Source organism: Rasamsonia emersonii, assembly GCF_000968595.1.
Source record: "Rasamsonia emersonii CBS 393.64 chromosome Unknown ctg1118621762340, whole genome shotgun sequence".
Lineage (NCBI taxonomy): Eukaryota > Fungi > Ascomycota > Eurotiomycetes > Eurotiales > Trichocomaceae > Rasamsonia > Rasamsonia emersonii.
This window is the reverse complement of record NW_013562577.1, coordinates 27,606-44,600: the sequence shown is the minus strand read 5'-3', so window position 1 is coordinate 44,600 and position 16,995 is coordinate 27,606. Positions and strand designations below refer to the sequence as shown.

The 16,995-nt window shown below is 51.1% G+C and overlaps 6 protein-coding genes across 6 annotated transcripts; 4 read left to right on the top strand and 2 right to left on the bottom strand.

The window, feature by feature from the left end:
* T310_10036 (uncharacterized protein) lies at positions 1-442 on the top strand (the record flags this gene model as incomplete). The annotated part of the gene is made up of 2 exons (XM_013467546.1): positions 1-115; positions 264-442. Coding segments are annotated over 2 exons (294 nt in total), but the record flags the coding sequence as incomplete, so codon positions are not given.
* A 251-nt stretch (positions 443-693) lies between these two features.
* On the top strand, positions 694-2,216 carry T310_10035 (Uncharacterized protein; the record flags this gene model as incomplete). The annotated part of the gene is made up of 3 exons (XM_013467545.1): positions 694-811; positions 1,198-1,484; positions 1,542-2,216. The coding sequence occupies 3 exons, from the start codon at positions 694-696 to the stop codon at positions 2,214-2,216; spliced, it is 1,080 nt and encodes a 359-aa protein (XP_013322999.1).
* Positions 2,217-5,308: 3,092 nt separating this feature from the next.
* On the top strand, positions 5,309-8,395 carry T310_10034 (F-box domain protein; the record flags this gene model as incomplete). The annotated part of the gene is made up of 1 exon (XM_013467544.1): positions 5,309-8,395. The coding sequence occupies one exon, from the start codon at positions 5,309-5,311 to the stop codon at positions 8,393-8,395; it is 3,087 nt and encodes a 1,028-aa protein (XP_013322998.1).
* A 1,174-nt stretch (positions 8,396-9,569) lies between these two features.
* T310_10033 (3-deoxy-7-phosphoheptulonate synthase) lies at positions 9,570-10,925 on the bottom strand (the record flags this gene model as incomplete). The annotated part of the gene is made up of 4 exons (XM_013467543.1): positions 9,570-9,757; positions 9,809-10,711; positions 10,769-10,826; positions 10,920-10,925. The coding sequence occupies 4 exons, from the start codon at positions 10,923-10,925 to the stop codon at positions 9,570-9,572; spliced, it is 1,155 nt and encodes a 384-aa protein (XP_013322997.1).
* Positions 10,926-13,988: 3,063 nt separating this feature from the next.
* On the top strand, positions 13,989-15,287 carry T310_10032 (uncharacterized protein; the record flags this gene model as incomplete). The annotated part of the gene is made up of 2 exons (XM_013467542.1): positions 13,989-15,182; positions 15,255-15,287. The coding sequence occupies 2 exons, from the start codon at positions 13,989-13,991 to the stop codon at positions 15,285-15,287; spliced, it is 1,227 nt and encodes a 408-aa protein (XP_013322996.1).
* A 282-nt stretch (positions 15,288-15,569) lies between these two features.
* T310_10031 (Ubiquinol--cytochrome-c reductase) lies at positions 15,570-16,797 on the bottom strand (the record flags this gene model as incomplete). Its single annotated transcript, XM_013467541.1, has 5 exons — positions 15,570-15,832; positions 15,885-16,282; positions 16,335-16,397; positions 16,463-16,620; positions 16,729-16,797. The coding sequence occupies 5 exons, from the start codon at positions 16,795-16,797 to the stop codon at positions 15,570-15,572; spliced, it is 951 nt and encodes a 316-aa protein (XP_013322995.1).
* Positions 16,798-16,995: the final 198 nt, after the last annotated feature.

The following is a 16,995-nucleotide window of genomic DNA, read 5'->3' as shown; positions in this document are numbered from 1 at the left end:
GACACTCGCTGGCGATGTTATCGGGTCTCCATCCAAGAAGGAGATATCGCAATATCTGAGCACGCTTTACAGGACTCAAACCACGCGTTAGACGGCGACGAGGACGCTCAGGAGGGTATCTATAAGCTCCGGGGATTGCTTCGTTTGCTGGAGGTTGGGGTGCAGAGGATTCTGGAGAGTTGGTCGCCTCGGATGCCATTTTTTCTGCGATACGGGGGTAATCTCGATATCGGCACAGACATAGGCTATAATTTCCTAATTAGAAAGTCAGAAGAACCTCAGATATGACAAATTCAGTAAAAAATCGATGGGATTTGGTGAGAAAAATCAGTATTTTGGTGGTTTGGAGGGCTTCCGATACAAAAGTTGCAATTTTTTGAGGTTTTGGGGTGCCAAGACTGCACCAAATTTTGCATACGCTAAATCATTATATCTAATCTAATCTGATCAGATTAGATGCTCGCGCTGACTGGTCCGAAGACCCAACACATTGGAGTGCCATCACTGATTTGCGTTCTTTTCTCCTTTTTTTACTCTATTTTGTTTTAGGCTTGGAGCGAACTCTGGTTTTGTCCTAAAGGAGTCCAACGGAGTGAAGATCGCTCTTCATCACAGCGATGTCGGAAAAAAGCAGATCTGGGCGGATTTTAAAACCGATGCCAACAGGTTGATGTTGCAGCAATTGGAATCAATATGGCTAATTTGTCTCGTCTCCTGGTTGCTGGGTCCGTCTGGCCCTCTCAGACCTTTCGGACTGTCCCTTATCAGCCGCCAAACCTGCACATCACCAAAGATGGCACGACTGCACCAGGTCTGCTGTTCTTTGATCAGAGCTGGCAAGGGGCAATCGACTTTGCGCCTCTAATCATGACAGATGAGAATCAGCTCGTCTGGCAAGGGCCCCCTGGGGTTGTCAGCAGCTTCCGGCCCCAGAGCCTGGATGGCGAACCCGTTCTTACATACTGGAATGGCACCGCTGGCTATAAAGACCCATAGGGCTTTGGATACGGGTCAATCAGCATTCTGGACGCGTCCTACGAGGAAATCTACCGCGTTCCTCTGCCAGACAAGACCTTCGTACCCCTGGACAACGAGACAAAGCCTTCCTACATTGATACCATGAGAACCGTCTTACGGACCGGGGAATCATCCTGGTGACAGCAATCAACATTACCAACTACGATCTGCGGCCCGTAGGGGGTCCGCAAAATAGCTGGGTGGCCGATTCCCTGTTCTACGAGATCGACGTCAAAACCAACGAGGTGGTGTATCGGTGGAGCGCGCTGGAGCATGTCGACGAGATTCCCCTCCAAGACTCCCTCTTGCCGTTGGATGGGTTTGGTGCCAATAAGACATATCCCTGGGGTTACTTTCACATCAACTCGGTGGACCTGTTTGATGACGGCGCGTATCTGATCTCGTCGCGGTACTACTGCTCCATCTTCCGGATCAACCCGAACGGGACGGTCGACTGGCGTCTTCAGGTAAGTCGTCTTGTACCCCTACCTATTTCTTTGAGCAAAGCCTCATTTTGAATCTAGGGGAGGGATGGAGGTGACTTCCGTCTGGGACCGGAAACGAACTTCTGCTACCAGCATGACGCGCGAATCCGCTCCTCCTCGCCTGACCAGGTGACGTTCAGTATCCACAACAACGCCAACTCCCCGATCGACAACGGCACCCACCCAACCACCGGGCTGGTGCTGACCCTGGATCTGAAGTCACGAGAGGCCACTGCAGACCGAACGCTGTTGGATCCCAACGACACCATATACAGCGAGTCACAGGGCAACTATCAAGTCCTGCCAGGCGGACACGTGGTCCTGGCTCACGACCAGATCCCCAAGATCAAGGAGTACAATTCCATCGGACAGTGCGTCATGACGGTTCAGTTCGGCGAGGATAACCAAGTGGCCAGCTACCGGGGGTTTCGCTCCGTATGGACCGGACGGCCCAAGACACCGCCCGTGGCGTTTGCCTGTGCTGAAAACAACCGGACAAAGGTGTATATGAGCTGGAACGGCGCGACAGAGCACCGCCAATGGCATGTCTATGGCGGGACGAGTCCAACTCAGTTGAGGCTCGCCGCGGTGGTCAACAAGACGGGGTTCGAGACCGTCGCCGTCATTAATGCCACTAGTTATGTGCAGGTGACTGCAGAGGAGGACGGGAAGAGCACGAAGTCGTCGGTGGTTTCGGTGGCATCGACATGCTAGGCAAGATGAAGTCTGAAGTCAATCCTGTGAAGTGCAGACTCGAAAGTGAGGATTTTCAATCGAGGGGTCACATAGACGTCTGTACCACTTCATATGCAATTTTTATTTCATTCATCAGCTTCTTGGACAATCATTCCTGTCAATCATTCCTGTCTTTCTTTTTCTACTGATTAGTTTTTCAATTATATAAATGAGCATTAAGTAAATATACATTCATATGCCAAGCACCGCATCCGTGAACACCATCATATCATTGTGGGGACTTTATTTAAAAAAAAAAAAAGAGGAGTAGTCTGTTAAAGGAAGAACAAGCAAGACAATTGTCCACCGTCGATATGCTGTGAGCTCGAGATAGTATATGAGTCTATGGACATGTAAATGCATACCTACTCCATACCCACCGAGCAATAGAAGTTCAAACCAACCAGCTCTTCAGAAATAAAAATTAAAGGTATTCCTGGCATATAGTGTTCACTTATTTCTAAACAGATCAGATGATAAGATATAAGGACAGTAAAAAGTGAAAAGCGTGGTCCTGGTCAAAAAGAAAGAAGATTTACGTAGACAAAAATACTCAGGTTTGTAAAAGGCACGTAGATGATAGACTGGCCATATGGCCATGCCAGCTAGCAAAGGATATTAAAATATCTCTTGCTATCCCCTAGCCTTCTCTCCTTCTATTCGTCAGCTTCTTTTTCTGTATTTTTTAGGGCAGTCTCCAAATTACTTGCAACGTTAGTCGAATTCCTCCCTTTCTTCTTCCGTCAGTTAATCTCCGCCACAGCCCTGAGAACAGAGACGTATCCTTGCTTTTTGTTTATTTTTTGTTTATTTTTATTTATTTTTATTTATTTTTTGTTACCGCTTTCGGATGTGTTCTACACTTCTGTAGAAGAAAAAGGCTTGCTTCCTAACCAAGTATGTGCTGTGTTGTCGAGTGCTCGGACCTTAACCTGCCCTCCACATTCCACAGAAATAAACTCTGCAGAAGGTGACGTGAGGGTCGTGGCTTCTGTCTCACTTTTGGGGGGACAGAGTCGATCTAGAAAAGGTCAGTTTTGGGGGCTGGTGCGCATGCCAGTCGCACATCTGATGCAGATAAAGAATTTGGAGGTATGAGTTGGGCCGCGGCCGGATCCTGTTTTACATTGTAGTAGATCAGAAATATACTTCGGTGAAAGGACTGGATTGGGATTTTTTCTGCAGTTCTCTCAGCCCAACGAAGGCGCCCTGCAGGACACCCCTGTCTGGCGGGTGATACATGCAACGCAGTGCAGATGCAGGATGCATGGAGGTCGGGATGGCCAAAATAGGCAATGATCTAAGATTTCGAGGGGCGAGGAGGCTGGGAGGTCTGTGGCGTGGATCGGAGAAGTCAATGGCTTCAGCAATAATCTCCGTACTGGAGAACGGTCTTCTTGCAGTTCTGAAAAGACATCGACATCGATCGGCTGCTCATTCTGGCAGTGACGGAGTGCAGGCAGCGGGTGCTCCATCCGGGGAAAGAACTTCTTTTGTTAGCGACATGACGTGGCGTGCTGGTATACTCCCACAACACTCGACCAAACAAACAAACACGACTTTGTGTCTCGAGCAGCAACGACCAACGATGGATGTGGCATCCCTTACGACGCGGTTGACTTGGATTTCCCCCAGAATAGCCCAGGCGAGCGATCGCACAGACAAGGGGCAAAAAGGCTGGCTGCATTCGGCATCAGGCCCGTCCGCCGCATTCCTCGGATGCCTTTACAGCACCACGCGCCAGCCAGACCAAGACTCTGTTTCATGATGTCGACACTCGCCTTCCCCCGTGCGTCGTCTCATCCCACTGCTCTTATCCCTATCTATCTATTATTCCGATGTTATCGACGGTTTGGCTGCAGCTGGAGTTAGCGGTGATAACGGACGCACTGATCGTCCAGCACAACCTCAGTAACGTCCTGGCATCCTTGCAGAAAAACTCAGCGGGCTGTGGCTAACTAATGCTCGTCTCTTGCTCCAGACTCCGGATTTCATTCCTCTCTCCTTTGTTCACTCGTCCAGCCCGTTTTCTAGCCTCGCGCTCCTCCGCTGTGGCGGATCCGTCTCTCCCACGCGGGCGCCCGGCACTGGCTGTCCTTCCCCCCGCCCCGTGGATCCGGGCCACCGCCATTATCTAACTACTCCACCCCGTTGCTCGCGCCAAATCGCCGTGAATACGGAGCAATGGGGCGCCCCATGGATCCCATCGGGCTCCACTGCTGCTCGGCGGCTCCTGAGACGCCAGCGGAGCCCTTATCGACGTCAGCCGGACAGTGGACCACGGCTCCAGGCGCGTGAAAAGCTGTCGCTCCTCTCATAAGCTGCCCTGGTCCGCACAAGAATCGTGCTGCATTCTGGAAGTCTGAATCCTGGGTGAATTTTTTTTTCTCACCCCTGGGTCTCATGAACTCTTTTCTCATTCCCCTTCTGTGAACTATATAGCTGCTTTTTTTTTTGTCGCTGTGGACAGTACAGTATATATCCAAGGGCAACTTGGCCCCATTTACCTATGACGGAAGCTTCCGCCAGCCCATCTCTATCCTTCCGCGTGACCTGAATATTTTGCTGAATTGGCCCACACGGCGCGATGCCAGCTTGCAACCCCCATTGACCTGAGTCTACAAAACTCGGGGATGCGAATGAGAGCTCGGAAGTAGCTACGCAACGTCCATCCCTCATCGTCGTGGCTTCCTGGCTAAATTGGCGCCTCTGATATGATTAGTCCGATACATTGGTCACACCGACTCGGTTTACTTTCCACATTACCGAGTCTGGAACGCCGTGGCTTGCAATAGCTCCCAGTCTGACAGTTATCGAGCTTCCATCGCAAGCGGTCTAATTAACGATTGGCGCCTATCCGCGATCTAGCTCTGAAGAAGCTACCTCGCAAGGTACCCCCTTTTTCGATGCCCGCATAAGATATTGTTCACCTTGGCGCCGCGCAGGATTAGATTGCTCTTATTCCTGCGCTGGCGAAAGATATCTCAGAATATTCCTTCTGCTCCATTACGACGACTTTCTTGCTCGGAGAACAACCAGTGGTCAATTCGTCACCGGCATCGGTGCCCATCATGTGCGACGAACCGTGGACGGGGCCAACGCGGCCATTCTGGACAGAACAATCGCAATCCACATGTCAGAGCAATCCAGGCTCTATGCCTGAAAAGTGTCTTCATTGGTCGAGCACCTGGGAAGGGACGCAGTCAGATTTCTCAGGCTTTGCGGCAGATACACAAGCGATGGACGAGACACCAGATATTATCACCTTAGATTCGCCACTGGGCCAGGCGACAGAAACACACAAGTCAGATATCGCCAGCGAGTATTTGGCTTCCTCACCTGCCTCGGAGGAAACCGCCAGCTCGGAAAATGGGTCCTCGGTGTCAGGGGTATCCAGCCCGATTCATTCGGCGGGAGAATCGCCACCAATGGAACCCGTTTCGCCAATGTCGCTGGATGATAGCAAGGAGCTACCTTCGTCGGAGGATGCTCTTGGCTCAGTTGAGAGAACTCCGTCGCAATCGAGGCCTGCACCAAGTATCCCACGTGCAGTGGCCAAAAGACTGCTACGGCTTCTTCCCAGATCGTCTCATCTCGCTCTCCGTCTAACGTGCAAGGCATGGCGTCGAGCAGTCGATCAGGTGGCGCCGCTGACTCCCCCGGCGGCCAATGTCACCCCGCCCGAGATTCTGTTTCAAATCTTTAGCATGCTGAGTCCGCGAGACTTTGACAATGCTCGACGGACGTGCTCCCAGTGGATGCGCGCCAGCTTGAATAAAGATCTGTTGGAGGCCATGTTGAAGAGAGCCGGCTGGTGGGATGCCTGGCAGCGGGACTGCCAGTTAGCTCGTCCGGCTAACGAGGTCGAGGAGAGTCTTGTGTGGAGAATGAGCAAGCGTTTCTCGACCGAATGTCTCTTGTCTGGTCGCAAGAATAATGTGGAACGAGGCGGTTTTCTGCCTACTGCAGTGGTGGATTTCTCCAAGTTGTCGCGTGAATCCCTGCCGAAAGAGTCGCCTGGGTATGCCCGTAGCGTATTAAGCGGACCGTCCCACACTCCCCGGCTCACGGCGGCCCTGAGAGACCCGGCTTTCTCACGTTCGCTGAAATTTAGTGTCAGCAGTTGTGGCCATTACGTGCTGGTTGCGACGGGCTGCATGATCTATGTCTACCACCTCCGAAACAGAAAACGAGGAGACTCCCAGCCTCCTCCTTTATCAGCGGACAAGACGCCGGAGACTCTTCATGATGATGATCTCGATATCTTGCCCATCTCCAGCATCGGGTGCCCTTACGAGGTTCTCTCGGCTACCATTGACACCAGCACGCCGCGATTTGTCATTGCAGCATTGCTCCGGGGTCGTGTCGGCATGATATGCGACATCAAAGGGGCGCCTGTCTATCCGTCTGGGGAACCGTCCTCTCCCGTCTCGAAGAGAAGCTCTGGTAGCGTGGGACAGGCAGACGTGAAAGACGATACGACCCTCAATGAGATACGTGAAGCAATCGCTTCCAGTGCCACCGTCGCTGAGGCTGGTCCTCGCGGTGGTGGCAGACCAGGCTTGTCTTCTCGTCCCGTATCGTCACGGCGGACGATGAACCGAGTGACCAGGACTCCTCGAAAGTACTACCACGACCTGTGTTCGGCAGAAGACCCGCCGCGCAGCGTTTCGATCTGTCCGGGCCGTCGATGCGTCGCCTTTGGGTGTGGTTCAGGAATTGAGCTCCACTGGGTCGACGAGAAGACCAAAGAAGACCAGCGGAAGCTCTTCCCGATGTCCCAGCCGGCCGAGATCCTGCATTTCCTGCCTCAGCGCTCGGAGATTGACGAAACCACCAAGTTGAGACTGATCTCATCCCTGGCGGGGCCAGGTGCATCTGGATGCCAGTGCTATCGATCCGCGAACGGAGAAGACGGGGTGGCGTGCCAATTCCATCTGTCAACCGGCGTCAGCTCCTTCACGCATTGGACGCCACGAAAGAATGGACGGTTGAGCCTCGTGAGGGCGACACACTGCCACCACTACCGTGCGATGCCGATCAACGACGGCTTGCATATCCTTTTCATCGAACCCTTTACCGGGCTCCTCTGTATTGGGTCTGACGCTCCAATCGGCGGTCCCACCAGCCTGACCAGAGCGCTCGTTTGCGTTCCGCCTTTTGACAGCAACCTCACTGACGGTTGGAAAGAGGAACGCGTCCCTACCGTGTTTGCCGCTGGATCAGATCTGAGCTGGGGTCTCCGGATCGTGGCCGCCTACCAGGACCGGATCATTCTGTATTCGGTGCCGCTGGATGTCTTCAATGTCATCCGACGGGAGCATGAGCTGCAGGGGGACGGGGTCATGGGAGACAGCGATCTGGCCCGTGACTGGTTCTTGGACGCGGACCGCGGCACTCAGCAGCGTCGTGGCAGCCTGGCGCAGAACCAGAATGGAGACTGGGAGTTCCTGCTCCGGGTCAGCTACCGACCGACGGCGATGATGTGGCCGCTGAAGATCTACGGGAAGGAGATCGGGAAGATGGAGAGGGTGGTCGAATTCTCGATTCAGACGTCGCATGGCGGGGTGCGTGTGTGGGCGTTTGGTGCCTCCGGGGAGGCGCGCATCTTCGACATCGACACGTGCACGTCGCGGACTCGGCCTGTGGGCAACATTGGCGTCAAGTCGCTTTCGATCGGATCCGATGGCAGCATTGCGTCGGCGATGTTGGTCGACCGAGCCGAGTCTGGTCTTCTCTCGCCGCTGCCGGTCAGGGCCACGCGCAAGCGGAAACAGCTCAGCCAGCCGGCGTCCTTTGACCGGAAGCTGTTCGCCATGTCGACAAGTGGCAGCAGTGAAAATGGAACGTCCTCGCCTTCCTCTCCATCAAGAACATCTGACGACACCGACAACACCAACAACCGCAAGAAGCGCCGTCCTTCCTTTGCTGCATGCATTATGGATCTCAAGATCCCCGAACTGGGGGCCCGTGAGGGCCTGTGGATGGAGCCTGGGACTGGCGGTGATAACAGCACTGCCGCAGGACTCGAGTTCCACGACATTGCATCCTACGACCCTCACGACCTGCGGAAAGCGTTGTGGGCGACGTCGACGACGTCGGGGTTGCGACATCCGTCGGAGCGAGAGCGAGGGTTGCCGATCAGCCAGTGGCAGTAGGCAGCCAAGCTTGAATTTTTGCATCACGATATCACATTTTATACGAGATATGTTACCATCATATATCTGCTTCATATTCACCGTTGTCATGTCTTTCAAGCATTTGCGTTCAGCCGGTTGGGATTACAGGGAGCATGGAATCAAGCGAGCAGGCAAGGACAAAGGCATTTCAAAGGCATTTCCATGATACGATGCAAACGCCACTTATGATGAGAGATTTATCCATATTCATATTCATATTTTTTTCTTGATATGATTGATTGATTGATCGATAGCGGTTATAGCAACATGCTATGTCATGGTATCTATCTCATGGATCGACGCAGAGATCCCGGATGGGTTGATGGTTGGTTGGTTGATTGATTGATCGATTGATTCCCTTCGATATAAGTGTGTATATTGTATTATTATATTATATACTTGGAATGATACCTGAAAATATCGCCCTTCTCATTCATCTTTCTTCCTTGAATCTTTAGTTGATCTTAACCTTTCGAGATGACTACTACTTACTACTTACTCTGATGAGAGGTAGTTCGTCTGTTTGGTCTATCGAAGGCTGAATTGAGCTGAACTGAACTGAATTAAATTCAATTGACTGATTGAATAATCCAAATACGAAGCCTCCATAAAAAGAAAACAACAAGTCCATGAACTTTCCGCACTTGGTTTTTTTTTCTCTTTTGCTTTTGCTTTTTGATCATGACATAATCTAATCTCATCCAATCCTCTCGTGATCAGATCAGGTTCCTAATTAGATAGGTCTCAATCAGATAGATAGATAGATAGACTATATCTCATGTGCAAAAAGAAGAAAAAAAAAAGCGCATGCGACTCGACTCGACTCGAACAGAAACTTTTTTTTCTTCGTCTTTTTCTCCTTCTCTCTTGGGAAATAATAGATGAGGACCAAAAACAAATGAAATAAAATAATGAAGATCGAGGGAATCTTTCAAGGAGATAATAAAAGACAAAAAAAAAGATACGTAATGAAATGGGGAATCCGAAAATTTTTTTTGTTCTCTCTCTCTTTTTTTTTCTTTCCCAATCAGTCCACTAACAAAGCTAGTATTAATCCCGTTCCTGTTCTCGTTCCCTCGCTCGTTCGTGGCTCGTCTAGTCTCGTCCGGTCTCGTCCTGATGGTTCAGTTGAGTTGAGTTGTGCTGTGCTGAATTAATGCGCCGTTCCGTTGACGGCGAGCTTCTTCTGCCGCGTGCGGACGGCCTCGGCCAGCTGCTCCAGAACGATCTCGGTGTCTTCCCATCCGATGCAGGCGTCGGTGATGCTGACGCCGTACTTCAGGCCGGCCTTGCCCTCGGGTGGGACCTTCTGGTTGCCTGCGCAGACGCTGTTAGCCTCGTCTAAACTAGACTAAAGCAAAAAGGACATTATTTCTGTATGTATGTACACACCCTCATTGATGTTGCTCTCGATCATCACTCCCATGATGCCCGTCTCTCCCGCGGCGATCTGCTCTGCCAACACCGCCGCCACCTTGGGCTGGTTCTTGTGGTTCTTCTGCGAGTTGCCGTGGCTGCAGTCGACCATCAGCCGCGGCTTGAGGCCCTTCTCGACCAGCTTGGCCTTGGCCTCAGCGATGCTCTTTGCGTCGTAGTTGGTGCCCTTCTTGCCGCCGCGCAGGATCACGAAGCAGTCCTCGTTGCCGACCGTGCCGACAATGGCGGCCACACCGGGTTTCGTCACCGACAGGAAGTGGTGCGGGTGCTTGACGGCGCCAATGGCATCGACTGCGATATCCAGACTGCCGTCCGTGCCGTTCTTGAAGCCCACAGGGAACGACAGACCAGACGCCAGCTCCCGGTGGACCTGGGACTCGGTCGTGCGGGCGCCGATGGCTCCGACGGACAGACAGTCGGCGAGGAACTGCGGGGAGATGGTATCGAGCATCTCGCTGGCGATGGGCATGCCCTTATCCGTCAGATCGACGAAGAGCTGGCGCGCGACGCGCAGGCCCTTGTTGATCTTGAAGCTGTTGTCGATATCCGGGTCGTTGATCAGGCCCTTCCACCCGACCGTCGTGCGCGGCTTCTCCAGGTACGAGCGCATGACGATCAGCAGCGCGTCCGCGTACTTCTCCCTCAGCTTCAGCAGGCGGTCGCAGTACTCGAGCGCCATGTCCGGGTCGTGGATCGAGCAGGGGCCGACGATGACCAGCAGCCGGTTGAGCGGGTCGGTGCCGTGCACGATGGCCACGGCCTCCTGCCGGCCCTGGAGCACCGTTTTCAACGAATTCTCCGTCTGGGCAATCTCATGTTGTAGCAGGTTTGGCGGCGTGAGGGGGTTGTATCCTCGAACTGAAGTGCAAATTTGTCAGTAGACATTCACTAGAAAAAAAATTAAAGGCGACATACTCCGTGAATCTTCAGGATGGCTGAAGTTGCCCACATTGGGGTTCTCAATGAAGAATTGCTACATTGTAGAGTCAGCATATTGCTATAGCAGTCATCCTCGCGACGAGCTGGTTGCGACACTTCTTATAAAGGGTTGTAAATTGTAACTCACCGACATGATCAGGAAGGTGGGGGCCAGCAAGCAAGCAAGCAGCAATTCTCAATTCAATTCAATTCAATTCAATTCTCTGCAAGTTCGGTGAGAACCAGCTCGTCGAACAAAAGGAAAAAAAATCGCAAATCGCGCAGACACAAAAAAAAGGATTGAACAATCAATTGTTAAGTAGTTAAAGAGGCAAAATTAATTTCCCCCCCCCTTATGATTCATCGAAAGCTGCAAGTCTCGGCCCTGGTGATTAGATAAAAAAAATCCACGCCTGCGATTTCGGCCACCGAGTCATCGCTCCTTCCTTTGTCCGCTGACGTATGGTGAGCCCCTCGCTACCCCGATCGGGTAAGGTTTGAAATCGAATTACCGCAAAAAATACTAGTGGGAATTATCAGTACGGAGTACCTAAGATTTTTATCTATAAAACTGTTCAAAGATCAGTACTATGGTAATTAATTCTGCTGACTTGAATAATATTTAAAGTGAAAATAAACAAAATCAAACACTGATATATTGTGAGCAGTCCGATTTCGGCTGATTGACGCTTCTTCTTGTGCGACAGGATGCAAATACATCGTAGTTGATTAGCTGCAATACTCCGTACTCCGGAGGCGGCCTTCCATGAACTTAATGAGATAACAGATCCCATCCATGGACAATAGTTCTGCTGGTGTAACAGTTCGAGTCGCCCTGCTGCAGGTTTTCTTTCATCTGCTTGCATGTGGCGTATTAGACGTGTTTCCTACTAAGTGATAATGCAGCATGAGTTTTGTTTCTTTGTCAATGTATAAAATAGTTCAGTCTTTGTGCTTATATCCCCTGCTCTTTAAGATAAAGTTTTCGATTTCTTCCCTTCTTTCTAGAGACAGATAGTAAGTGAGTGACTAGACTTTGCTCTTAATGGGCATGTTATCCCATGAAGCTCCTGGATCTTGAGAATCCTATCACATGATTCTGGTCCTGACAAGCCTCTATATGTCATTAAGACAGTAAACAAAGGCGTAGTTGTTTCATAGGGTGCTCCCATTGGGACTCATAACACAGTAGAGAGAATTCAATGCGCTGCAATAGACAGATACTCGCTATTTCTGGTAAGTATAGGTGAAGATATCAAATACTCCGTATGCATCAAGTCCACATTTGCTTATTAGGACGCTATAATATCGCTAATATTCAGGGCTGGATTTCCTTTTTCTTGAATATCTTATCTATGCCTGACTTGCTAAATATGGTCATTGATTTGCTAGTAGTCGCATGAAATACGTGTAGCTGCTGACCTTTCACTTGGTGCAGAGCTCAACTGCTAGCCGTTGTGCTCAAAGAATCGCAAAGCTGCCACTGTATGATCGCATGACAGATCAGACTACAATTGATGCTCAATTTTAGTCAGTAGGTATTTTTCTCGGTAATGTGATTACAGGGTTCTACCCGAATTAACCTAGCGGGGATGGTCAGATCATCGCTCCGCCCCATGAATCATTCTTTTCTTGTCCTTCCTGGTTAGACTTCGGTGAAGCTTCGGCCTTCCCCGGGCTGTATGCACAAGTCTTACTTCGTACAGTATTAGCAGGAGGACTAATTAAAGTCCCAGATAGGTAGGATTTGCTCCCTGGTACCCCCCCGATGTGACTCACTGACTCATACATACTCCGTACTGTATGAACGCGAATCATCCTAACGTTTAATGTCGATTGAACCGCCCTTGCATGCAGCTAGGGAAATGAGAAATGTATCTAGTATAAGGGTTATCGAGAATTCGAAAGCGCAAAAAAAATTGGATTCCACCATTTGCCCGTATTCTTCTATTCTGTCATATTGCTTTGTCCCTAATGTAATCAGCTGCCTGTTATTCGCCGAGGCAGGGGCCGTCTACGATTTGTCAGTACAAAACTGCCCGGGCCGTCCGGCTGGTTCCCGAAAAAAAGAGCGTGCTGACTACCACCGGCCCATTATTGGTCGAAGCCAAAAAACTTCCATATTATCCATGCCATTACTATTGCCCCTTTCGTAGCAGCACGACGTAACCACATGGGCTCGTTATTATTGTCCGCTGGCAGGAGTGTATCAACGAATTTAAAGCGGTGTTATGTGTCTTTCGCTAGATTAAGATAAAAGAGACACTTTGAGGCTGCCTGCCAGATTAGGTCGTCTCGCTTGACTATATATATTGTCAAATTGATGCGACCCGCATTTAAAGGGAGATGGACTAAATATAACAATCTGTGTTTGAAGATGTCCTGTAGTGCTTTGGATAACTGCTGAGATGGTGCAGTTTTAAATCTGCCGTATATATTTACATCGAGGTTGCGTCCTAGAGCAGAACAGGTAGATGAAGGATGAGCGATACTGATCTTCCCTGTTTCTTCTAGCCCAGTATCAAGATGAATTCTTCACGAGCATCCTCAACTGAGAAAGAAGAGGACTCAGTAGGAATGTGAGCCTTTTTATTTATTGCCAATGTTCCATATATATATATATAGATGACCTCTATACAGCTCCACTGCCATGATTCATTCCAACCAGGACTGCCTATGATCTTCAAATGAATAACTCAACTCACTTGCAGTACGGAGGTAGCAGACTGCGGATATAATATTTCTTAAACAGCATCATAGGCACAATTCGTCAGCAAGCGTCTCCCTTTGAAGGAGAAACTGTCATGAGCAATTCCATCATGACTGACAATCGACTTTTTTTTTAATCTGATCAGTCTCCGATCAATTTAAGCATAACGATCCCTTGTATATATCCATGGATTAGCTCTCTACTACCAATCCAGGCTTAGACACGGAAGAGGCCAATCCCGAACCCGGCTTGGCGGGTGCCGAGGTCCAGGATGGCGTACGCTGGTAGCTGCCTACATGAGCTCCGCATCAGAGTGAGGATCACTATTTCGTTTTTGAGTCTTTTTCTGATCTGTAGGTTGATTCTGATCCAATTGCACATATATACTTAAATACGTACATACATGGCGCGTATTGCGCAATCTCATCTACTAACCCAAGGTTCTGCATAGCGGAGGAATAGGGATTGTCGCCTGGGGCATCAACATCAACATCAGCGTCAACGATCATGCCCGAACGCCCTCGATTCCACGAGAGAGTACTCGCATTCACTCGTGCTGGCACAAAAAAGACTACCCCTTGTTATAGGGCCTGCTCTTCTCTCCCACGACCATCCTCAGAGCGACTGCAGAGATCGACTCGACCAGATTCGCTAGAACTTGCCCAGGATCTTCCACGAAAGGTCACCTCCTCCGACACTCACCACCATGACGGAGACAGAGACGGAGACAGACCAACTGAGAAGAAGCAACCTCCCGAAAAAGAGGAGCAGACGGTGCTCTACCTGGCATACGGCTCGAACCTGTCGGTAGAGACGTTCCGCGGACGCCGCGGCATCAGACCGCTTTCGCAGGTCAACGTCTACGTGCCGGAATTGAGACTGACCTTTGATCTTCCTGGCGTGCCGTATATAGAGCCGTGCTTTGCGGGGACGCAGTTCCGTACCAATACTGCTAACAAAGACGAAGAGGGCGCGGAAAAAGAAGAAGCTGTTGCTGAATATGTTGATCCTACTAGTTCTATCGATATCGAGAAAGCCCCTCTCCTCCAGGACCAGAGACATGGACAGGCCCACACACAGGACTATCACAAGAACCGATGGCACAAACCGCTTATCGGGGTCGTCTACGAGGTGACCCTGGCCGACTACGCGCGCATCATCGCGACCGAAGGCGCAGGCCACGGATACCGCGATGTCGTCGTCACCTGCTACCCGTTTCCCGACTCGTATCGCCCGGAAGACCCTGTGCCCGAGCATCCTGATAGGGACAGAAATACAACGCTGCCTCCGTTCAAGGCGCATACGCTTCTCTCCCCATTCGCGTGGAATGATGAGACGAATCGATATTCCCTCCTCCGACCCGATCCGGCATACGCCCAGCCCTCCGCCCGCTATCTCAACCTGATCAGGACCGGCGCTGCAGAGCTGGACTTCCCTACCGAGTACCGCGCCTATCTCGCCTCCATCCGGCCGTATCGCATAACCACCCTGCGGCAGCGCGTGGGGAAAGGCGTCTTTCTCACACTGTGGCTTCCTCCGCTCTTCGTACTCGTAGTTCTTTCGTCGCTTCTCGCGGATGCTGATGGTCGTAGTCCCGACTGGCTGGGGAAAGTACAAGATGCCGTAATGAAGGCTATGTGGTCGAGTTACGATAGGTTTTTCCGGAAAATCTTTGGTGATGGTGAGAGGACGATTGGAGATGTATGATGATGATAGTCATGTTGGACCTTCTTTTTTTTTTTCTTGTATAGGATCATACAGACATCAATACAGACATCAATACATGGGTTTACTATTCAACAGTAGCACAGGAAAAGAGACATCAGGAATCAAAAAATGGAAAAAATAAACGAGCAGACACTTCACAAAGGAAATCTAACGACTATTTTGATGTATGTATACAAAGGAGTACAGGGCATACGCCAATGTATACCTGTGGAGTTAAAAGAGAGGTGCCGTCTTTCTCTTTTGTCAAACACAGTTTCAAGAAAATATCTAGCGTACAGATACAGAGATTTCTGGATGATATCGGCTGGAGACAAGACAGATGACAAGGGGAATAGTCGATGACCGAGACGAGTTCTCCGTTTAGTGTTTCACCGGCGGGTTGTACACGATCTTCCTCGTCTTGATGGCAGCCCACTTGTATCGCTTGACCCACACGCTCAGGGCGAACAGACCCGCCAGCAAGGTCAGCGCCTTCATTCCCATCTTCTTGCGCTCATCCATCTCTGGTTCGGCGGCCCAGTTCAGGAATTCGACAACGTCCTTGGCCATCTGAGAGGTCGTGGCCGGGGTGCCGTCCTCGTACTCAACCAGACCGTCAAACAGGACACGAGCCATGGCGATACCTACCACACGTTAGTCTCGCTGATTTTATTAATTAGGATTCATGTTTCATACCGGTGCCGGGGAAGTACGGGTTGAAGTTCATGCCCTGCTGGACCTGGGCGCCCGCCGGAGGCTCATCCGGGTAACCCGTCAAAAGACTGAAGATGTAGTTGCAGCCACCGTGACGACCCTTGACGATCAAGCTCAGATCCGGAGGAAGGGCACCGTTGTTGGCAGCACGGGCGGCCTCCTCGTTCTTGTAGGGAGGCGGGATGTAGTCGGAAAGCTTTCCAGGGCGCTTCTCGATCTCGCCCTGCTCGTTCGGCTCAGTGTCGTACTCGTGCTCTTCGGCCATGGCCTTCATTTCATCAACAGTGTGCATCACACCAACAAATGCGCGCCACGGGACACGGCTGAGGGAGTGGCAGCTTGAGCAAACTTCGCGGTAGACCTGGAAACCACGGCGAAGGCTGGAAATGGATGAGTATGAATTGCGCTCTAGCAGAGTAATTGGCTACTCACGCCTGGTGATCGAAGGTCTTGTTCCATTTCTGGTGTTCCCAAGGGTACCGAGTCGGGTGCAACCTGGATCATCGCGTATCAGCCTCAACACCATTCCCCAATCGAGTCGACTCAGCCGCAGAGCTCACCCTTCCTCAGCAGGCGTCATTGCAAAAGCCTCTTGTCCGAACAGATGGTAGTACCAGGCCGCCGAGCCGATAGTAGCGATCGTGGCAGCGGTTGCCGTGAGGGTGAGGTAAAACGGAGAGCTCGCATTCTCAGCGCCGGATGACGTGGAAGATGCCCGCTGGACAATTGATCAGTAAAAGACCGCCAGAGTCAATGAAGGAGGTCTGGAAAAGCCATTGCCCTATTCCAGCAGGGTCAATGGCAGCCGCACCGTGGGATTGCGTACCGAGGGCTGGCGGAGGCTGCGTGCGATGGCCCGCGAGGGCGCAGCACGCAGGACGGAACGAGCCAGCATTGCTGCTAATGTAACCAAGACCCTCCGTTGAACGAAACAGAGGAGGAAGGAACACGAGCGCGGGAGGGGTAGAGAGGGGAGGGACGGTGGGCACCGCGAGGGTAGATGTCCTTGAGGCTGGAAGTGAAGTTGGAAGTTGGCCGTCGGAGCTCGTCAAGTTTCTCTTGGGGGTGGATTGGCTACACCTTCGCGCTGATT